A 17,593-nucleotide genomic window follows, 5' to 3' on the forward strand; every position below is an offset into this window, starting at 1 on the left:
GAAGCTAGTTGGAGCAAATGTCTTGAGAAATAATTTGATCAAGACATTATCAAGATGGAGGCAATTGATTTTCTTCTGATTTACATAAAGCACATAATCACATGACATTTATCACTCAGTATCTCAGAAAAAAATGTCAGTCTTGTGTTCCTGCTCTTATACTGAGAGACGTACTGCACATATTGGAGACTGATATTCATTTGGTAGTATTGTTTGCACTCCTCTCGTTTGCGTTACATTTTATAGGTACGTGGTTTTGATTTTCAAGTTATGGTCAAGTCAAGTGACTTGTCCAGAATAATGTTCTACAATAATCTTGAATGAGCTCGCAGACTGCGCTTGTGAACTGTGCAGAAGAGGAGATTTTTTTTCTGTTTGTGGTAGGTGGGGGAGGGGTTGGTTTTACCACCAGACCAAGCAGGAAGAGACATGCATGTTCACATTTTGGCTTATGGACGAGAAAGACCCCTTGTGTGCGAGGGGCTCTCCTCCTCCCAGCGACTGATATTACAATGAGGGGATTATTACAGCGAGTGTCCGACAGTATTAAACCCATGAGATATTTTATTTCACAAAACAAGAGCGACGACCCCCACCCCTCAAGTACCCAGGGTCAAAGTTCACAGGAAGCTGGGGGGCTGCCATTTTTCGCTGGTGCTGCTACTGCTAGCGTTAAACGTTAGATGCTAAATCGACGGGGAGGGGCGGTCGGATTTTGGATTCTGTAACGTTAGCTAGCTGGTATCAAGTGTTCGAAAAGAGAGCATTCAAAATCCTCATTTTCCCCCCGACCATTGCCGTCAACATCAGGTGTTATTTGATGAATTTGGCATGGAGAAGGTAGCGGAGCCGTCTTGGACTTCTTCGTACACCTACCAGGTGAGCAAGCATAGTGCGGAGATGCTACACAACCTCAACGCTCAGAGAAAAGATGGAGGCAGGTTCTGCGATGTGGTCTTACGCGTCGGCGAGGAGAGCTTCCCTGCTCACAAAGCTGTGTTAGCGGCTTGCAGCGAGTATTTCGAGTCGGTATTCAGCCGCCAGACGGACGGTGACAGTGAGGCCAAGGAGCTGGAGATGCACACCATAAGCCCGAAAGTTTTTAAAGACGTTTTGGACTTCGCCTATACGTCCAGGATCGTGGTGCGTCTGGAGTGTTTCCCGGAGTTAATGACAGCTGCCAAGTTTCTGCTGATGCGGTCAGTCATTGAGATTTGTCAAGAGGTAATCAAACAGTCCAATGTGCAAATCCTGGTCCCGACGTCGCGGGGAGTGGACGCCAGCCTCTTCCAGTCTCCGGCGACTACAGCAGCCACGGAGCTGGGTTTCCCGGCGGCACAGCAGGATTTTATAAACGGGACGGGGATGCTGGTGAACGGGGAGAGCTTTTCTAGCAACGCACAAATGCATGTGGACGGGAGTGAAGACACCGCCACAGTGTTGTTACAGGACGGAGGCGAATCGTCGGTGCCGATGTTAGAGCCTGTGGATGGACTCCCCGTGTCCCCCACAAGGGAGATGAACACGTTTCAACACGACGCTTGCTCCCCGGGGTCGAAGAAGAGCAAGGGGAAACCAAAGAGAGCTGCTGGGGTTGTGGAAAGTGTAAACTTTAACAACAGCACACTGAAAGACAGCATACTGTTCCCGTGTAGTACTTGCGGCAAGGCTTTCACCGAGGCGTCACGCTTGAAGAATCACGAAGCGCAACACGGAGCCAACCATAGCGGTGTAAACAATGCCGGTGACAGCCTGTCATCAGCGGGCATGTCTTTGGTGTCACAGCCAGGACTGGCGGAAAACGGAGGGCTGACATTGGACAACGGCCGCAAAAGGGAAAGGACTAGGCGGCACGTTGGCTGTGACATTTGCGGCAAAGTTTTCCGAGACGTGTATCACCTGAACAGGCACAAGCTTTCTCATTCCGGGGAGAAGCCATATGCATGCCATGTGTGCGGGCTCCGGTTCAAACGCAAGGACAGGATGTCATACCATGTGCGGTCCCATGACGGGTCAGTCGGTAAACCTTATGTTTGCCAAAGCTGTGGTAAAGGTTTTTCAAGGTAAGATCATCTTTATCTCCCCTGACAGCTGTAGTTGTGTTGTTGGTGTTGCAGAAAAAATATCTCTTTGTCTGAGGACATATGTACGGTGGCCCTGAAGGACAAAACACATTAAGAAAAGATGTAACACTTTTACAAAGTTGGAGACAAATTTACATTTTATTAAACAAAATTACAGTAGCAAAACACTTTTGCAAAAAAAAATGTACATTTAAGATTTAAAAAAAAAAATAAAAAGGTTGAAACTGTTTTACAAAGTTGGAGGCAAATTTACTTTTTGGAAAACATTTTTACATTTTACAAAACAAAATCACATCAGCAAAACACCTTTCCCAACGCCAAAACAAATTTACATTTAAGAAAACAAATTAAAAAAAATATGAAACACTTTTACAAAGTTGGAGACAATTTTACATTTTGGATAACATTTTTACATTTTCTAAAACAAAATTACATCAGCAAAACACCTTTCCCAAGGCCAAAACAAATTTACATTTAAGAAAACAAAATTACAAAAAAGATTAAACACTTTTACAAAACTGGAGATAAATTTACAAATGACTTAACACTTTTACCGTTAAGTCTGAATCCTTTCAGCCTGACTCAGTTTAGCCTGAGGCTATGTGGTCTGAGGCCGTTTCATCTGAATTCTGACACATGATGAAGGTTTAGCGGAGACATGATGCTTTTTCATCTGAGGTCTGACACCTTTCTCTGAGACCCGAGGATGTCCTAATATGTAAACCATGTCGCTGTTTGGTATCTCTCCATCAAAACAAACTAAATGACCCCTCTCTCGATTACTTCCGGTATTTGATACATTCCCTTTCCGTTAAAATGAAATGTTACTTTGTTTCAGAAATGGTAAAAGTATTCCGTCGTTTGCAAAATTGTCTCCAGCTTTGTAAAAGTGCTTCATCTTATGTAAATTTGTTTTCTTAAATGTAAATTTGTTTTGGCCTTGGTAAAAATGCTTTGCTGCCATAGTTTTGTTTTATAAAATGTAAAAATGTAAATTTGTCTCCAACTTAGTTAAAGTGTTTCATCTTTTGTAAATGTGTTTTGTGCTTCAGGGCCACCGTACATATCAGCCTGCAGTACTATTTCTTACAATAGATATGAGCATATGTTACATCATATCTGTAATTGAAGGTATTAGATACATTTTTTTTAATCAACTGTTCAGCCAAGTATAAATTGATGAAATTACTTCACGTCAGTCTTTCAGAAATAGATCAATCAGTTAATTCACCATAGAGATGCACACTTTTTTTTTACTACACTTGTCTCCATCACCTGCAGCCTGAAGTGATGGTCTACGCCAAAAGCATTGAAATCAGTAACTCATTATCAGAACTTATTCCTGTGAGCTGACATGAGACAACACAAACAGGACAGTGAAGTGTTAGTTTTTTTTATAAATTTACAGAAAGCCACATATTTTCAAACCATGACTCACTCTGCAGTCCTTTCATAAACAACTTTTCTGTTCCTGCAGCAAGAACTGTGTTAGAGTGGCTTGCCGTCTGTGTTATTTAGCTTTAAGCACACAAAACAGTTTCCCATGCCCACTGTTGTCAGACCTATGGCAAACTCACCACCACCCCCTACTGCTCTGGGGGTTGAAATGCATGCAGGTTGAATGGGAAGAAGCCAAAAGTGGATCAGTGCAAGGTGCTAAAAATCCTTGAATGTGAAGATGCAGATAAATGAAAGTTGTGACATAGCCATGACAAAATGACCCAAACAGAATCGCCATTTCCTGGTTGACTACATACTTACACTTAATTATGTTATAAGGCTGTTTTAGTTTTTTTATTTTAAGAAATAACTTGTGGTGCACTGACCAACAGAATATTTCAAAACAGTTTATCCCTCAAGTTTAGTGCTTACTTATACTAAATTAACTGTTATTGTTTTCTGTTGTTGACTGTAGTGGTTCTGAGGAGGGGCCAACAGGGGCCAGTGCCCCTGTAAAACTGAACCTGGACCCCCTTGTGGCCCCCTCCACATCAAACAAATATTATACAATAAAAAAGCTTCGGTATTGCACCGATGTTACAGGCGGAACACATGCGTGTGGCACTTGGTTCCAGTCCCTTAGGGGCGCTAAGGGACTCATGTTGAGTGTAAACAGCCAAACAGCTGCTGTCAGTCTGTATTTTGATATAGTACACAGTAGTATAGTAAATGTCTAGTATAAAGGGATGCACTGATGTTTTGCCAGTTTGTTCTCAGCCGGTCCTCGCCCTTCCCAATCTCTTTTGTCAGGGTTGAATGTGTCCCTCTGACAACACCCTTGGCCCCAGCCTTGCCCTCCCCCCAGTAAAATTGGTCTAGAACCGCCACTGGTTGTTGACCAGATTTTACTGGCACATTGAAGTTGGCCACCATTTTTTATAAAACATAGTGATAACACAAAACTGTAATGTAAGAGGTAAATACATTTGAAAACAACAGCAGTTTTCATTAAGTTTGAATAATTTTGTCAAATGGACCTGGCAATTAAAAATTCTACTTGCTTCTTCTTTTCAGACCAGACCACCTGAATGGACATATCAAACAGGTTCACACAACAGAAAGACCGCACAAGTGCCAGGTAACATTTGGATAAAAATATCAGAGTTCCAGTGTTGTGAAATCCCAAACCTCATACTTTTTTAACTAGCATTTAACATGTAAAAGAAAAAAAAGGTGTCAATGTATTTGTGTTTCAGATATGTAATGCCTCATTTGCTACAAGAGATCGCCTTAGGTCGCACCTTGCATGTCACGAGGACAAAATCCCCTGCAAAGTTTGTGGCAAGTTTCTGCGAGCTGCCTACATGACGGACCACCTCAAGAAACACAGTGAAGGGACTCATAACTACTGTGGCATTTGCAACAAAGGTAATTTTTCACAGGACCTCTACACCGCTACAAGCTGCTTTGAGAAATCTCTATCTCATGTGCAGACAGGTATTCAGTTGTAACTGTAGTTATGCACATTCAGAGGATAAGAACTCTGAGTAATCTGGTTTTGGTATTTGGCTGGCTCTTTCTGGTTCCACTTGGGGATCTCTGCATGGCACCCCAGCTGTGTCAGCGCAGCGATCTCATTGAAATTATTCAGGGGCCTGTTCTTGTATGTTCGTTTGTAGGTGTTATGACATTGTGTAGATATCAGATGTGGGTCAGAACATGAAATGTGTTAGCTACCGCTTCCCAGTCTCAAGAAGACTTTCCTCAACATACACCAAATTATAGAGTACAACCCCCCCTCCCACACACCCACATATTATCTGCCCAGCCACACAAGGAAGCATGAATCCCTCTGACATTTACTGGAGTTTTTTTTTCATGGTGGTCGTTGTTACCTCATTTGATTGTCTTGAATTTGACGTTAATACTAAAGCATGGTATTTTCAAAAATCAGTGACTTAAAATAAGGTTTAGTCCTTGACAGGGTTCAAGCTGCATTTAGATTTGAATCTTCCCTACTGGACTATGAATTGTATCTTTCAGAGACAGCTTTCATTGAGACAAAAAAGTATGTTTGGACACAGAAGTCCTATCCATGCTCACCTTGATGTAATGTAATTGTGATTACTGATTACTAAATTGCTGCTTCAGCTCCTTGGGACTAGTCATATTTTTTAAACTACCCCTCAGATGCTACGGTTGATAATCAAACAGCGACAACAAAGGTACAAGTTCTCTGATAGTTCTTAGATGTGTTCTTCCAATTTGACTCATAGTTAGTTGGCTCCCAACAGGATTTCTGATTTCTGCCCCTTGATGCTCACTGCAGAGAGCTTGGAGTTATGGTGATGAATGCTATCAAACCAATCACAGCATCTCTCTGATCATCGTCATCTCTGAGCCTGACATCATGTAACAGGAAGCCTCCTCCTCATAGTCAAGGCCTTGAGCGTGTCAAACAACTGCCTTGTTCTCTGTTCTTCTGGTCCCAGGTTTCTCCACTGCGTCCTACCTTAAGGTGCACATAAAGACACACCACGGCTCTTCTCTGCCCCTCTCTACCACAATGCACACCTACCCTGAGCCAAGGGGGGAGCTGCAGATGCACAACGGCAACCCTTACCACATGGGACGCCAGTGCTTAGTGGAAGGCAAGCAGCCGCCCGCCCCATCCTAAACTTTGAATGTTTCTGGCTTTGATTTGCTTCGCTGCTTTTTGGAGAAACATGCTGCTGCATCATGTTTGAAAACACAAGCATACGTCAACCTTTGCTGCTAAGCTTTTCACTCAACATGTACTGTTATTCAGTTTCATGCGCTGCTTGTCTATCTGATGGTAACTGTCCATTTGTATTTTATTTAGAGGGGGCAGTGTTTACAGAATCCTTGTGTTGTTATCTGCAGATTCATCAGAATAATAAGGATGGTATTCAGAGCTGGTTATGTCATCATGTTCTCAGTAGTACATGACTCATGTCAAAGGTCAGGGTTGCAGAAATAGCTGGAGGAAACATTTCCATTATAAAATACAAGATGTTTGGAGTGAATGCAAGTCATTGGGCACAAAATTCCTGTGAAACTACAGTAAATCATCACCTTTATATAGTCAGGACTCTGACACTAAGTTCACTTATTCTTATTCTGAATCATCACATTGTTACCAAGAGTGAGACGCAGCTTTTTCTAAGGCTGGAGATTATGATTATAAATAATGCACATAAATTTGAAGCTACCCTGATCGAAAGTAGTATCTGAACACTTGAGCGTAATAGTTTCAGGTTCATACTCAAGACCATGTTAGAAGTTGGAGTGCTGCGTCACATTTCCATTTTTACTTTGGGTATGTGTGTGTTTGTCCAGCATGGCCATGGCAAACAGCGTCTGTTTTTGCTTGGCTGGTCCATCAGCATTTGTTTAAGAATGCACAGTGTTGCATGATCGTCTCAATGTGTACTCCCTTTGCCCGGGAAGAAGCAGTAGCATAGAGACAGTGCACAGTGAACTGTGAGCCACATTAATGCAATGTCAGTGCATTTAAAACATACTGTTACACTTCTACACTTAACAATGATTGGAAATTAAAAGTTTTACTTTTTTTCCAGCTAAATTTATCCCAAGCAGCCTCTTAAAAAGTGGCATCGTTGTTGTGAGTTCAAAAAAAAGGAATTTATGTGCCTCAAATTGACCTGTTAAATGTCTTACCGAGCTTGGAAAAACGTTCTGCTCCTGTTAAGGCCAAATTCCACCAGATCCGTGTCCGGTCTGTCTTTGATCCGTCACGGCACCTGATCTGATAGGTTTCTATTCTAGTAAATCTGTTAAACCCCACTGGATCCGCTCCGTTGCGTTCTGGCTGCGTCTCTGATCCAGCAGGTCGGAACGCAACATATCAGATACGCAAGACTTCTATCTTTGCCGGATGCTGGAGCACGACACATCAATTCAGAACAGAGCAGATGGAGCGGGACAGGAAGTCAGGCACCATGGAGTCATCAATTCAGAGGTTTTCAGCATAGACTGTAAATGAAAATGGACAGTGTTGCTCCGCCTCTTCCCGTCGTACGGTTCTGAAGCCAAAAAATCCCGCTCCTGGGCGCAGCCCATAGACTGTAAAAAATATGGACGTAGTATCCGTGACGTCACCCATCTGTTCCTGAGAGCTGTTTTGAAGCCAATCGACGGCGGCAGCCATATTGGTAATGCGGAACTCAACTAGGCAGAGTGTGACGTAGTGTGAGTCTCTTAGCCAATGGCTGTGTGTTCCCGACCGGGATTGACGTCAGTCATGTCCTTATTTGGGCAAAACTCATAATCTTAATATCTTCTTAACCGTCACGTTAGAAAAAAATTCACCCCCCGTACAGTGTATGCCATTAGAGAGATTAGCGTTGTAGGGCCAAGCCGTTTTTTGAACCAGGCTGTAAACATGTTTATTAATGCTGCAAAGATCGTCTTTTTCCCATTCATATCTATGTGGTTTCCGGTGTTTCTGCAGCCAGCCTCAAGCGGATTTTCGATGTATTGCAGTTTATATCACTTCCGCATTGGCTTCATCGTTTGAGACCGGAGTTTGCCGCTTGGCGCAGCCATTGTGCAGCCAGAGCCTGCGAAGCCACAGAATTTCTGTGGTTTGCCACTGTAATAAGCTCCGCCCTACAGCGTAGCGTCACAAGACGCTGTGTGTCCTTTGAAGTTTCCCTCTACGGCGGCTGTGAATCAAAGCAAACCCGGAAGTAATACCCTGTTTTTTAACCTCTGATAACTAACGAAAAAGAAACTTTTCAGAAAAAAGAGGCCTTGAACACAAAACAGTCAAATAATAACTACATATCACCACACCATACGAATGTGAGAAACATTCGTATGACGTGTATTTAATTTTTAAAGTTTGACAGATTTTTTTACCTATACTGCAGCCAGCCACCAGGGGGCAGACGCTCTGCTGAAAGCTTCACTTCCAGCCGAGCGAGATGCACCCCTGGTTTTCAAAGGCTGATAAAGACAACATGGATGAGGAGAGGAGGAGGAGAATCCTTGATTCATTGATTGCCAGGGGAAAGCCTCGGTCACATGACTCCAGCTGTCTGGTGGTCCTGCTCCGTGCTGCTTTCCGAAAACGCAACCGGTGGGTGTTGACGGACGAGAGAGCACAGAGCCGGACCGCAGCGGATCAGAGACGGACCGGACACGGATCTGGTGGAAGTCCCATGTTAGTCTCTCAGCTTCTGACGTGAATGTAGGATGTTAAATCAGACATTTATTTTTATAGTGTCACAAAGTACACTCATCACTTTGCAATGAAAATGATATACCTGGTTAAAGTGTTCAAGATTCTCAAGAGTAGGTGTGTTTTTTATGTGTGAAGTTGTGGCAGTATTACAATTTTATGTGGTTTTGCAACTGTTCAGGAAAGCAAACATAAAGTTGTGTGAGAGGAAAGCATGATTGGTTATGGAGTCATTCTGTGATGATTACCTCCCTAAATTGCCTTCGGTATGAGTGTCATCTAATGAGTAGAGATCTTGCCTCGGCAATGTTTTTATGGACAACAGTATGCTTTGTGCAAAACTGATGGATAGATAGCGGTTACCCAAGTGCTGCTGGCTACAAATTATATGGTTATGTAAAGCTTTGAAACAAGAAAGATACAGTAATCATTTGATTACACACTGATTCACATGAACTAAGTTGAAATCTTGCATTATGCGGCTATCATTGGTTATAAAGGCTTTGTGACGAAGCTTACAAAAACATAAACCCAAAGAGAAGACAATATGGTCTTATTGGAATGGCCATGGTCAGAATTGTGTACTGTCACTATATCTACTGCTATTTTTTACTGTATTCTTCCATTTGTCCAACAAGAAAGCTGTGTGTGTGTGTGTGTGTGTGTGTGTGTGTGTGTGTGTGTGTGTGTGTGTGTGTGTGTGTGTGTGTGTGTGTGTGTGTGTGTGTGTGTGTGTGTGTGTGTGTGTGTGTGTGTGTGTGTGTGTGTGAGATGAATGTTCTTGGGCTAAACTTTTCTCTCAAGGATATTCTACAAGCACAGGTTTCACAAATTATATTAATGATGGTTGTCTTTGCTTTGAAGCGTCTCGGTGATGCGACGCATGTCAGTAGACTCATCATGGTACAACTAAAATAACCTCAGCCAAGGAGGAATCTTCTTTTTTGGTGTTTGTTTGTTTTGAGGCAGCATTATAAGAAAACTGCAAGCCTAATTTTCACTAGAAACATAGTTAAAGGGTGTAGCATGGGCAGAAGAAGAACCTGTTATACTTTGCAATAGATCTGCTGTATTCTCTGTTCCTAAATCCAATTAACAGTCATCTTAAACCAGATGCAACTCCTAAAGAGCAGTTACATTATCCAAATAATGAACCTAGACATATATCTATCACAGAAGATTTAATGAAACCTGTGTTTAACAAGTTGAAATTTCCACTGTGAGAAAGGTCCCTGCGTGAGTGGTACAATCTATTTAATTTCACCTGAATAAACTAGCTTGTTAAGGTGCATTTCGACCAAGAGTTCCGGGGTCTTTTAGCCCCCAGAACTACTTTACCTGGAACTAAAAGGTTCTGGCCCCCCTTTGTTGTCTGCGTTTCGACTGCGGGCTGAAGTCCTGGGTAGATTGTGCAAATCAGGCCAGTGACATATGGAGGGGCAAAAAAGGTAGATGCACTACACCACCAGACCAGTAGAGGGCAGTAGGACAAAGACAAATGCCATTCATCATAGATGACACCACAGAAGAAGACGGGCAGGCATGTATCTTTATGGACAACACAACATTTAGCATGTTGGCATGGAAGAGACTCAGCTCGCGCTGTTTTAGATCGTGCTATATTTCATCACAGATGGATTCACTAAATCAACACGTGACAGGAGATAATCGCGAGTAGAAAATACGTTTTAACACGGCTTTAAAATTGTTTTAAACTCAAAAAGCCGTGGCAGATATTGTCTGGTGTTTTGGTTTAAACAGCGACCCTGTTAACTGCTGACTTTCAGTTGGATGCATCCCTCATAAATGTCTTTAGACGATCATTAAATATCTGATGAGGATATTTTGAATCTTGTTATAAAATAAAAACTAGTTTGCATTTCAAGGAACTCCCTCTGTGTTTCAACAGCTGTGTAAACTCCATAAACACTGACACGTTCAGCTGAAGGTCTACAGTTAAACTTTTAAAACTGTAACACCGGTAGAGACGCATTAGCGGTGGGCTGAGAGAAGACTACTGTTACAAGCTGCTAAATCAAGGGAACCACAGCGTCTTCTTTTTCTGAAAAGTACACACACCTACAAAAAAGATAGAACAAATTAAAGAAAGATAAATAAACTGAATCACAGATGTGTGTGATGTTATTGTGGACGGCGGGCGGAATAAAAACACTGCAGGTAATCTACCAATCAGATACGTTCAGCATTGCAGGCCCTGCCCCCCAAAAGCCCCGGGACCTTTGAAAAGTTATACCCCTCTAGCAGGGGCTTTTTAGGGAGGAGATTATCTGACCCTGAACTAAATTTAGACCTTCTGTCCACAGCTCGAAACGCACGTAGTTCTGGGGTAAAGTCCCTAGTTCCGGGGTAAAGTTCCTCTGGTCGAAAAACACCTTTAGTCATGATGATGATTCACATATGTAGTTTTGTGTTTTGCACAAATATCAACCATCAGTCACTTAGCTTGGTTATGTGGCATTCGCTGGTAAGGAGTTAAAAGGTGAATTTCCAACCTTTCTTAGCTTACCTCATTTACAGGCAGCATTTCAAACAGCAGTGATGAAATGAAGGTAACTCTGTCCGCATGGTTTTTGCCGGCCTGTTATGTCTGCCCCCAACCCCACCCCACCCCACCCCTCTCTCCTCGGCCGGGTGTTGTGTAGACCTGTGCGCCAGTCGCCAGCTGTTTGTCACCTCGCCTGAGGCAGAGGGTCGCTATCATGGACACCCAGCTCTTCCCCAGCCCGGCCCTCCAGCCTTGGGCCTGCAGCCTGAGCTGCTCATGGGGAAGGCAGGTGGGGCTCCATATTTCTGGGAGGTTCGCTCTGGCGGGTTGCCTGGCTTCCCTGTCCATGGGCCAGTCACAGGTTAGTACAGTCCAGCAGGAGGGGGGGGGGGGGGGGGGGGGGGGGGGGGGGGGTTCAGTGCCAGCACAGGCAGTCAGTTGTGTGAGTAGAGAAGGATTCTCAGTGGATACTGGGCAAATGGACTAACGCAGATCATTTAGAGTGTATTCAGTATCCACATTTGAAGGAATCAGGTCAGTTTTGAACTGTAATTATTGATCTATTATATTAAGAGCCATCATTTTTTAAGTGCTTGTACTTGAGACCTTCTTCCTGGAGTTCTAAATTAACTTTCTGCAGGTGTCAAGTGCCTCAAGAGTTGTATTTCAAAAACCTTTTTTTAATTCATGTGTTCTAATTCCTGCCTCCCTTTCCTCTCCTTTCCCCTTTTCTCCCTCTCTCTGTATCACTCTCTGCCTTTATACCCATGCTGTTTATCACAGATGGACAGGAAAACGTTGGAAAATGTCCTCATCTTGAATCAGAAGAATCCGATCCTTCATTTGTTGAATTGCCCAACGGTGCCGAGCTTAAATCTCCACACAAACCAGATGAGCCAGAGATGGAGATGCCCTCTCTAGCCTGTAACGGAGCTTCTGTGGAGGGCTTGGGATCTCCAGAAGGAGCTAAAGCCAAGACGACAGACCCTGAGAAGAAGTTTACCTGCCCTATCTGTGGCCAAGCCTTCCGCACCAAGTCCTACCTCAACAAGCATCAGCACAGAGTGCACAAAGTCCAGAAGGCCCAGGGGGTCTCTGGGTCGAGCTTAAATGAGCTGGCCCCCTCCCTGACCTCCCCCTTCTCCCTCAACAAAACATGTCTCTGCTTGAGTCCTTTGGCTTTCAGATAGTCCAGTCTGCGTTTGCGTCTTCACTGGTGGATGCTGAGGTGGGTCAGAGTGGACTAGACTTTGGAGGGAAGTGACATATTTGCTTAAGTTAAAGCAAAGCCTTTCATTCTTTGGACACAGCCAGGTTGCCCACAGACGATACTCTGAATATGGGAATAACTTTGCCTCAAGACTACTTTTTCTGTTTCCTTACATTGCTCAATATGTAATCGAGTTTTTGTCAGACTGCCATGTGATTCCTACTTTTTCTACTTTTTCAGAAAATGAAAAGTGAGCGTCTCTTTAAAATAACATGAAGGTTTAATTTCCTTTATCTGATGTGGATCTATTGAAGACATTTGGTATGTTTCCATTTGTTTCTTTGCTTTGATGTAATTGAGCTTTCTTAGTGGCACAAATGTTTCTTTATGTGTTATTTACGGAAATCTTAAAGCAGGTTGATTATTGTCTGTTTTTGTGGATCCTATATTTATGTTTCTTGTGTATTTTAAGAAGGATTTTTTTTTAGAAGCCTTTCTTTTGTTGCATGTTTATGTTATCTGTTAATTATTCCAAGAAACATTCCTAATGGGCTCAGAGCTAATTTATGACACAGTTATTAGGAGCATTTTTCCCCCCTGTACTAAAAATGACCTTAATATAAGACATTTGAAAAACAAATTGTTTAAATTTCAGTTATGGCTCATCTGGCACTAAGAGAGATGAGCATTTCCGATAAAACAAAGAGAATCTACCTCACAGAAGTAGACGAGACCATAATGTTTTGCTGACTTTATACCCTATAAGTTAATACTGCATTAGAGTTAAAGAACCACAAGTCACAGCAATTTACTCATAACTTATTTCTACGTATTTGGCAGGAATAGTGGTCGGCTGTAGAGTGTCAGTGAAGAGAGCACTAAACCTGAAGCTCCAATAGCACATCAGCCTTCTCATTTTTAAAAATCTTCTTTTTGATTCCAGTTCTTAGAACATGTCTGTTGTCTCACTGACAGACATACCTGTTTTCCTATTTAGCAAAGCCTTTGTGAAGTGTCACCATTAACATTTAACTGAGTTGCAGTAGCTCTTGATCAGCTTAGTTTGCACTCTGGCAGCAGGACGGATGTGCTCAAAATGAAGAAAATACACTTGCAGCTTAATTGAATGTAAAACATTCTTTAGAATATTTTCATTTGATGATCTTTACAGTGAGTTATTTGTGCAAGATGCTACAGAATAAAGAGAGGAAAGCCATTATGATAAGAGCCATAGTGTTTATTGTAGGAGTGAGGATAAATCTATTCAGATTTGTAAGATGCGTCTTGAATCATGCCTTGAGCCTGTTAGGAATGAGCGTTGTACAATGACAAGGTTTCCAGATCTTATTTTGTAGGTGTTGAATCAGTTGTGTACATTGAACAGGGACCAAGGTCAGGTATATTTTCAGTATATATTTTGAAAAATGTAGAATATATTTTATTAACTTATTCATGCCCTTGGTTTTGTGTACAGTTTTTTTTAATCTATTGATAATCTTGTGATTTGCTCATTTTGATAATTTCTCACTCTAAATTATGAGTGTGTTGGCTCAAGTGTGTTTGTATGTGTGTGCATCAGCTCGGGGGTCAGGGGAAGAAGTCACACCCTGATCCATTAGCCTTTGGACTGACCAAACATAATGCTACTTTTAGTCATTAATGAGGATTATTTATATTATTCATCATCTGTCCCTCTTCATCCCTTGTATTTCTTTGTGTACTAACCATGCACCTCCAGTCAGCTTCACTTGTGTGTTTAGTTGAAGACATTTCCTATGATTGCACTTTTGGGTGCTAGTTTTGAGCACAAGTGATTAATCTGAGGATTGTACTCTGAAAGTGTGTTTAATCCAAGACATTCCTGTGGTGAGGACAAACTTAATCAAACGGTTCCTCTAGTCATAACTCAGTGAGAGCCTCACATCCATGATTCTGCTTTGCTTGTTTCGACAAGATTTGAAAAATAATCAGTGATTCTTAATTGGTGTTACATCTTTTCAACCAATCGAAATGTTATTTGTTTGTATCAAAGTCTGTTACCTGTAAGATCACTTTAGACTACCTTTGGTAAAAACAAACCCCAAAAAACAATGCAAACATAGACCCCCTATTTCATGACTTGTTTTGTCTGGTGTTGTAGAAGATCGGTGTCAAAACACTTCTTCAATTTATGGCGAAGGGATCCACAATGTAGGAAGAAAATATTGACCTCATAAAACCCAGGAAACCCACACATCTGTTGGATAACAGGCTCTCATATAGGTCTTACATTTATTTACTTACATTTTAATACCTGTATCATGACGATAATCAAATCCAGGCCCACAGAAAAGGGCAGTGTGTTTGCGTGTGCGTGCGTGTGTGTTCTGTAAAACGACTATGTGCTATTCGTGTTTGATTTGTTATCCTGCTTTCTGTTGGAACTATTCTTTGTGAGTAATTTAGGCTGTTAAATTCAATACATTCCTATATTATTTATGGCTTTGTTGTGATTGTAACAAGTGTATATACCATTCATTTACACATTCTATTAATATAAATATATATATATGAATATATGACCCAACCAATATGATCAGTGTTTGTCAGTGGTTGTTGTGTACACGTAAACACTTTTTGTTCCTGTCCATCGTGTGGAGGGATGTTAAGTGTGATTGAAGCCTGCATGTGGTGGCATGCAAGCTGAGCTGGGGACTGAATGTCGATCACTGGTAGGTGGCAGTTAAAAGTTTCACTGTTCACCGTGCTGTCACATGACTTACGTCTTTGATCAAGTTTATTTTTGTCCCTTTTTTGTCCCACTCTGCACTAGTATTTAATCGTTTAAAGCAAATAGGGGTGAATTTTGTTGTCATTGATTTGAAAACAAGTGCGAGATGCTGTAAGGATAAAGTGTCTTTCTTCACTGGGATGTATTATTTGTTTTCAATTATGTTGGTACTGGGTGTAAAAAGATCTTTTCAAGGCTTAAACATTTATGCTTTCAGCTTTTGGTCTATTGCAAAGTGCCTTCCAAATACTGATTGTGCACAGCAGTGGATTAAAAAAAGGTCCTCTTTTCTAATGGGTAAGAATTGTACAGAGTGACTTGCATTGACACTTTTGTATAGAAACACAGAAAATGTACAATATGTTAACTTGGTATTTTATCATCATACTCAACAAGATTGCTCCTAAAACATGTGAGCTACATGTTTTGTTATAACGTCTTTGGACATATTTCAATATAAGCATACTTTTCTATAGATATTTGTTTTTGTACTCTGTTATTGAGTCTCATCTCTTTTGTTGGTACAGAGATGAGCATCTAATAAATTGCGATTAAAAAGTTCCAACCATTTCTTGTTTTTTTAAATGGATGGGATTTGTTTCATGTAAGTCCTTTGATGGTTTATTGAACTCATTGTTAGACTGTAACCTTTATTTTGATGGATGCTACATTCTGCTTTTTGTCTTACAGCTGTAGTAAATATTACATTTATTGTTCGATGAACATGTATATCTAATATTTGCTGATTGTATAGAGTAGGTATGTTCCATAATTTCCCATTCTTTTCAGCAGGAAGTTCAATTCCGACCAACCTATTAGTCTAAAGCAGGGGTGTCAAACTAATTTCAGTTCAGGGGCCTCATACAGCTCAAGTTGATCTAAAGTGGGCCGGACCACTAAAATCATAACATAATAACCTATAAATAATGACAACTCTACATTTTTCCCTTTGTTTTAGTGCAAAAAATTACAAATACATTCTGTAATGTTCACATTTAATGAACCATCTTTCTACCAAAACAGCTGTTGTATTTTTTGCCATGATGAGTCTCATAGTGGGGCCAAATATTTTACTCTTTAAGCCATGAAACCTGCTGCAAACACACCAAACACACAGGTTACCCATTCACCTGACACACAGTGTAATGTTTACTGCAAAAGAACAGATAGATTATAATAGTGAAGAAGGTAAAGTTGATTATTTTGGACCCCTCAGCTCCAGCATGAACAGTTTGCTTGCTGGACAGTGTTGTATGCAGGGGTGTAGTGCTAGTGTTAGTAGTTAGTGGATAATCTTCTAGTGCCCCAAAAAAACCTCAACCTGATTATGCAAACAGCAAGTAATCTATTTTCTCACTTTGAGAAAAAAAAGTCCCGGAGCACCGTTCAGGGTGGTCAGTGAGCACATTGATTTTATGCGACCCCCAGAGGACAATTGAAATAGTTTTTAGTTTTATTAAAAATTTGCAGTTAATGTTTTCCCTGTAATTTTTTCACTTTGCAAAGTCGTTCCACCGGCCGGATTGGAACCACTTTGGCCCGCGGGCCACACGTTCAACACCCCTGGTCTAAAGGTGAGAAAAATTCATTACCTCATTTTTTTAAAAACTTTTTTCAACTGTTTTTAGGGCATTTTTGCCTTTGTTGTATAGGATAGCTGGAGAGAGACAGGAAATGTGGGGAGTAGAAAGTGGGGCAACATGCTGCAAATGGTAGAGGCCAGTAGTCGAACCTGCGACCACTGCGACGAGGACAATAGCCTCTGCATATGGGGTGCGCGCTTAGACTGCAACTTCAACACCGCCATGAAAAATGTAATACTGATCACAATTTATCAAACACAACACAAAACAGCATTGAAGAGTCTGCGGGTAAATTATGTGTGGCAAAGGTCAACAGAGCTAGCACCACAAGTCTTCAGTCCTTGCTGGTCGACGCCCACATACCTGAAAGTAAGTAAGTAAGTACATTTATTTAGTGTAGCACCTTTCATAGAATAAAATCACAAAGTGCTTCACAGAAAAACTATTCAATTTAAAATGAAATCATAAAACATTAAAATGAAATCAAGAAACAGACAATAGCATAATTAAAACATTCGTCTGTACAAGGTGAGTTGAAGGCCTGTTAAATAAATGTGTCTTTACAAGTTTTTTAAAAGTGACAACAGAGACAGCTGAATGAATATTTACAGGAAGAGCATTCCACAATGTCAATGCCACCACTTCAAAAGCACAGTCACCTTATATCCTTAGACAAGCTCGAGGGAAAACCAGCAAGCCCTGGTCAGAAGACCTGATTGACTTACTGGTGAGGTAGTGGTGGAGCAGGTCAGTGATATATTCAGGAGCCTGAC

The 17,593-nt window shown here is 41.4% G+C and overlaps 1 protein-coding gene across 1 annotated transcript; it reads left to right on the forward strand.

Moving 5' to 3' along the window:
* The first annotated feature begins 269 nt into the window (after window positions 1–269).
* On the forward strand, window positions 270–15,807 carry patz1 (POZ/BTB and AT hook containing zinc finger 1). The gene is given in 7 exon segments (XM_034690996.1): window positions 270–2,063; window positions 4,599–4,662; window positions 4,781–4,952; window positions 6,017–6,175; window positions 11,415–11,618; window positions 12,041–12,397; window positions 12,400–15,807. Coding segments are annotated over 7 exon segments (2,310 nt in total). The 5' UTR covers window positions 270–831; the 3' UTR covers window positions 12,522–15,807.
* Window positions 15,808–17,593: the final 1,786 nt, after the last annotated feature.

Source organism: Notolabrus celidotus, chromosome 1, assembly GCF_009762535.1.
Source record: "Notolabrus celidotus isolate fNotCel1 chromosome 1, fNotCel1.pri, whole genome shotgun sequence".
Classification (NCBI taxonomy): Eukaryota; Metazoa; Chordata; class Actinopteri; order Labriformes; family Labridae; genus Notolabrus; species Notolabrus celidotus.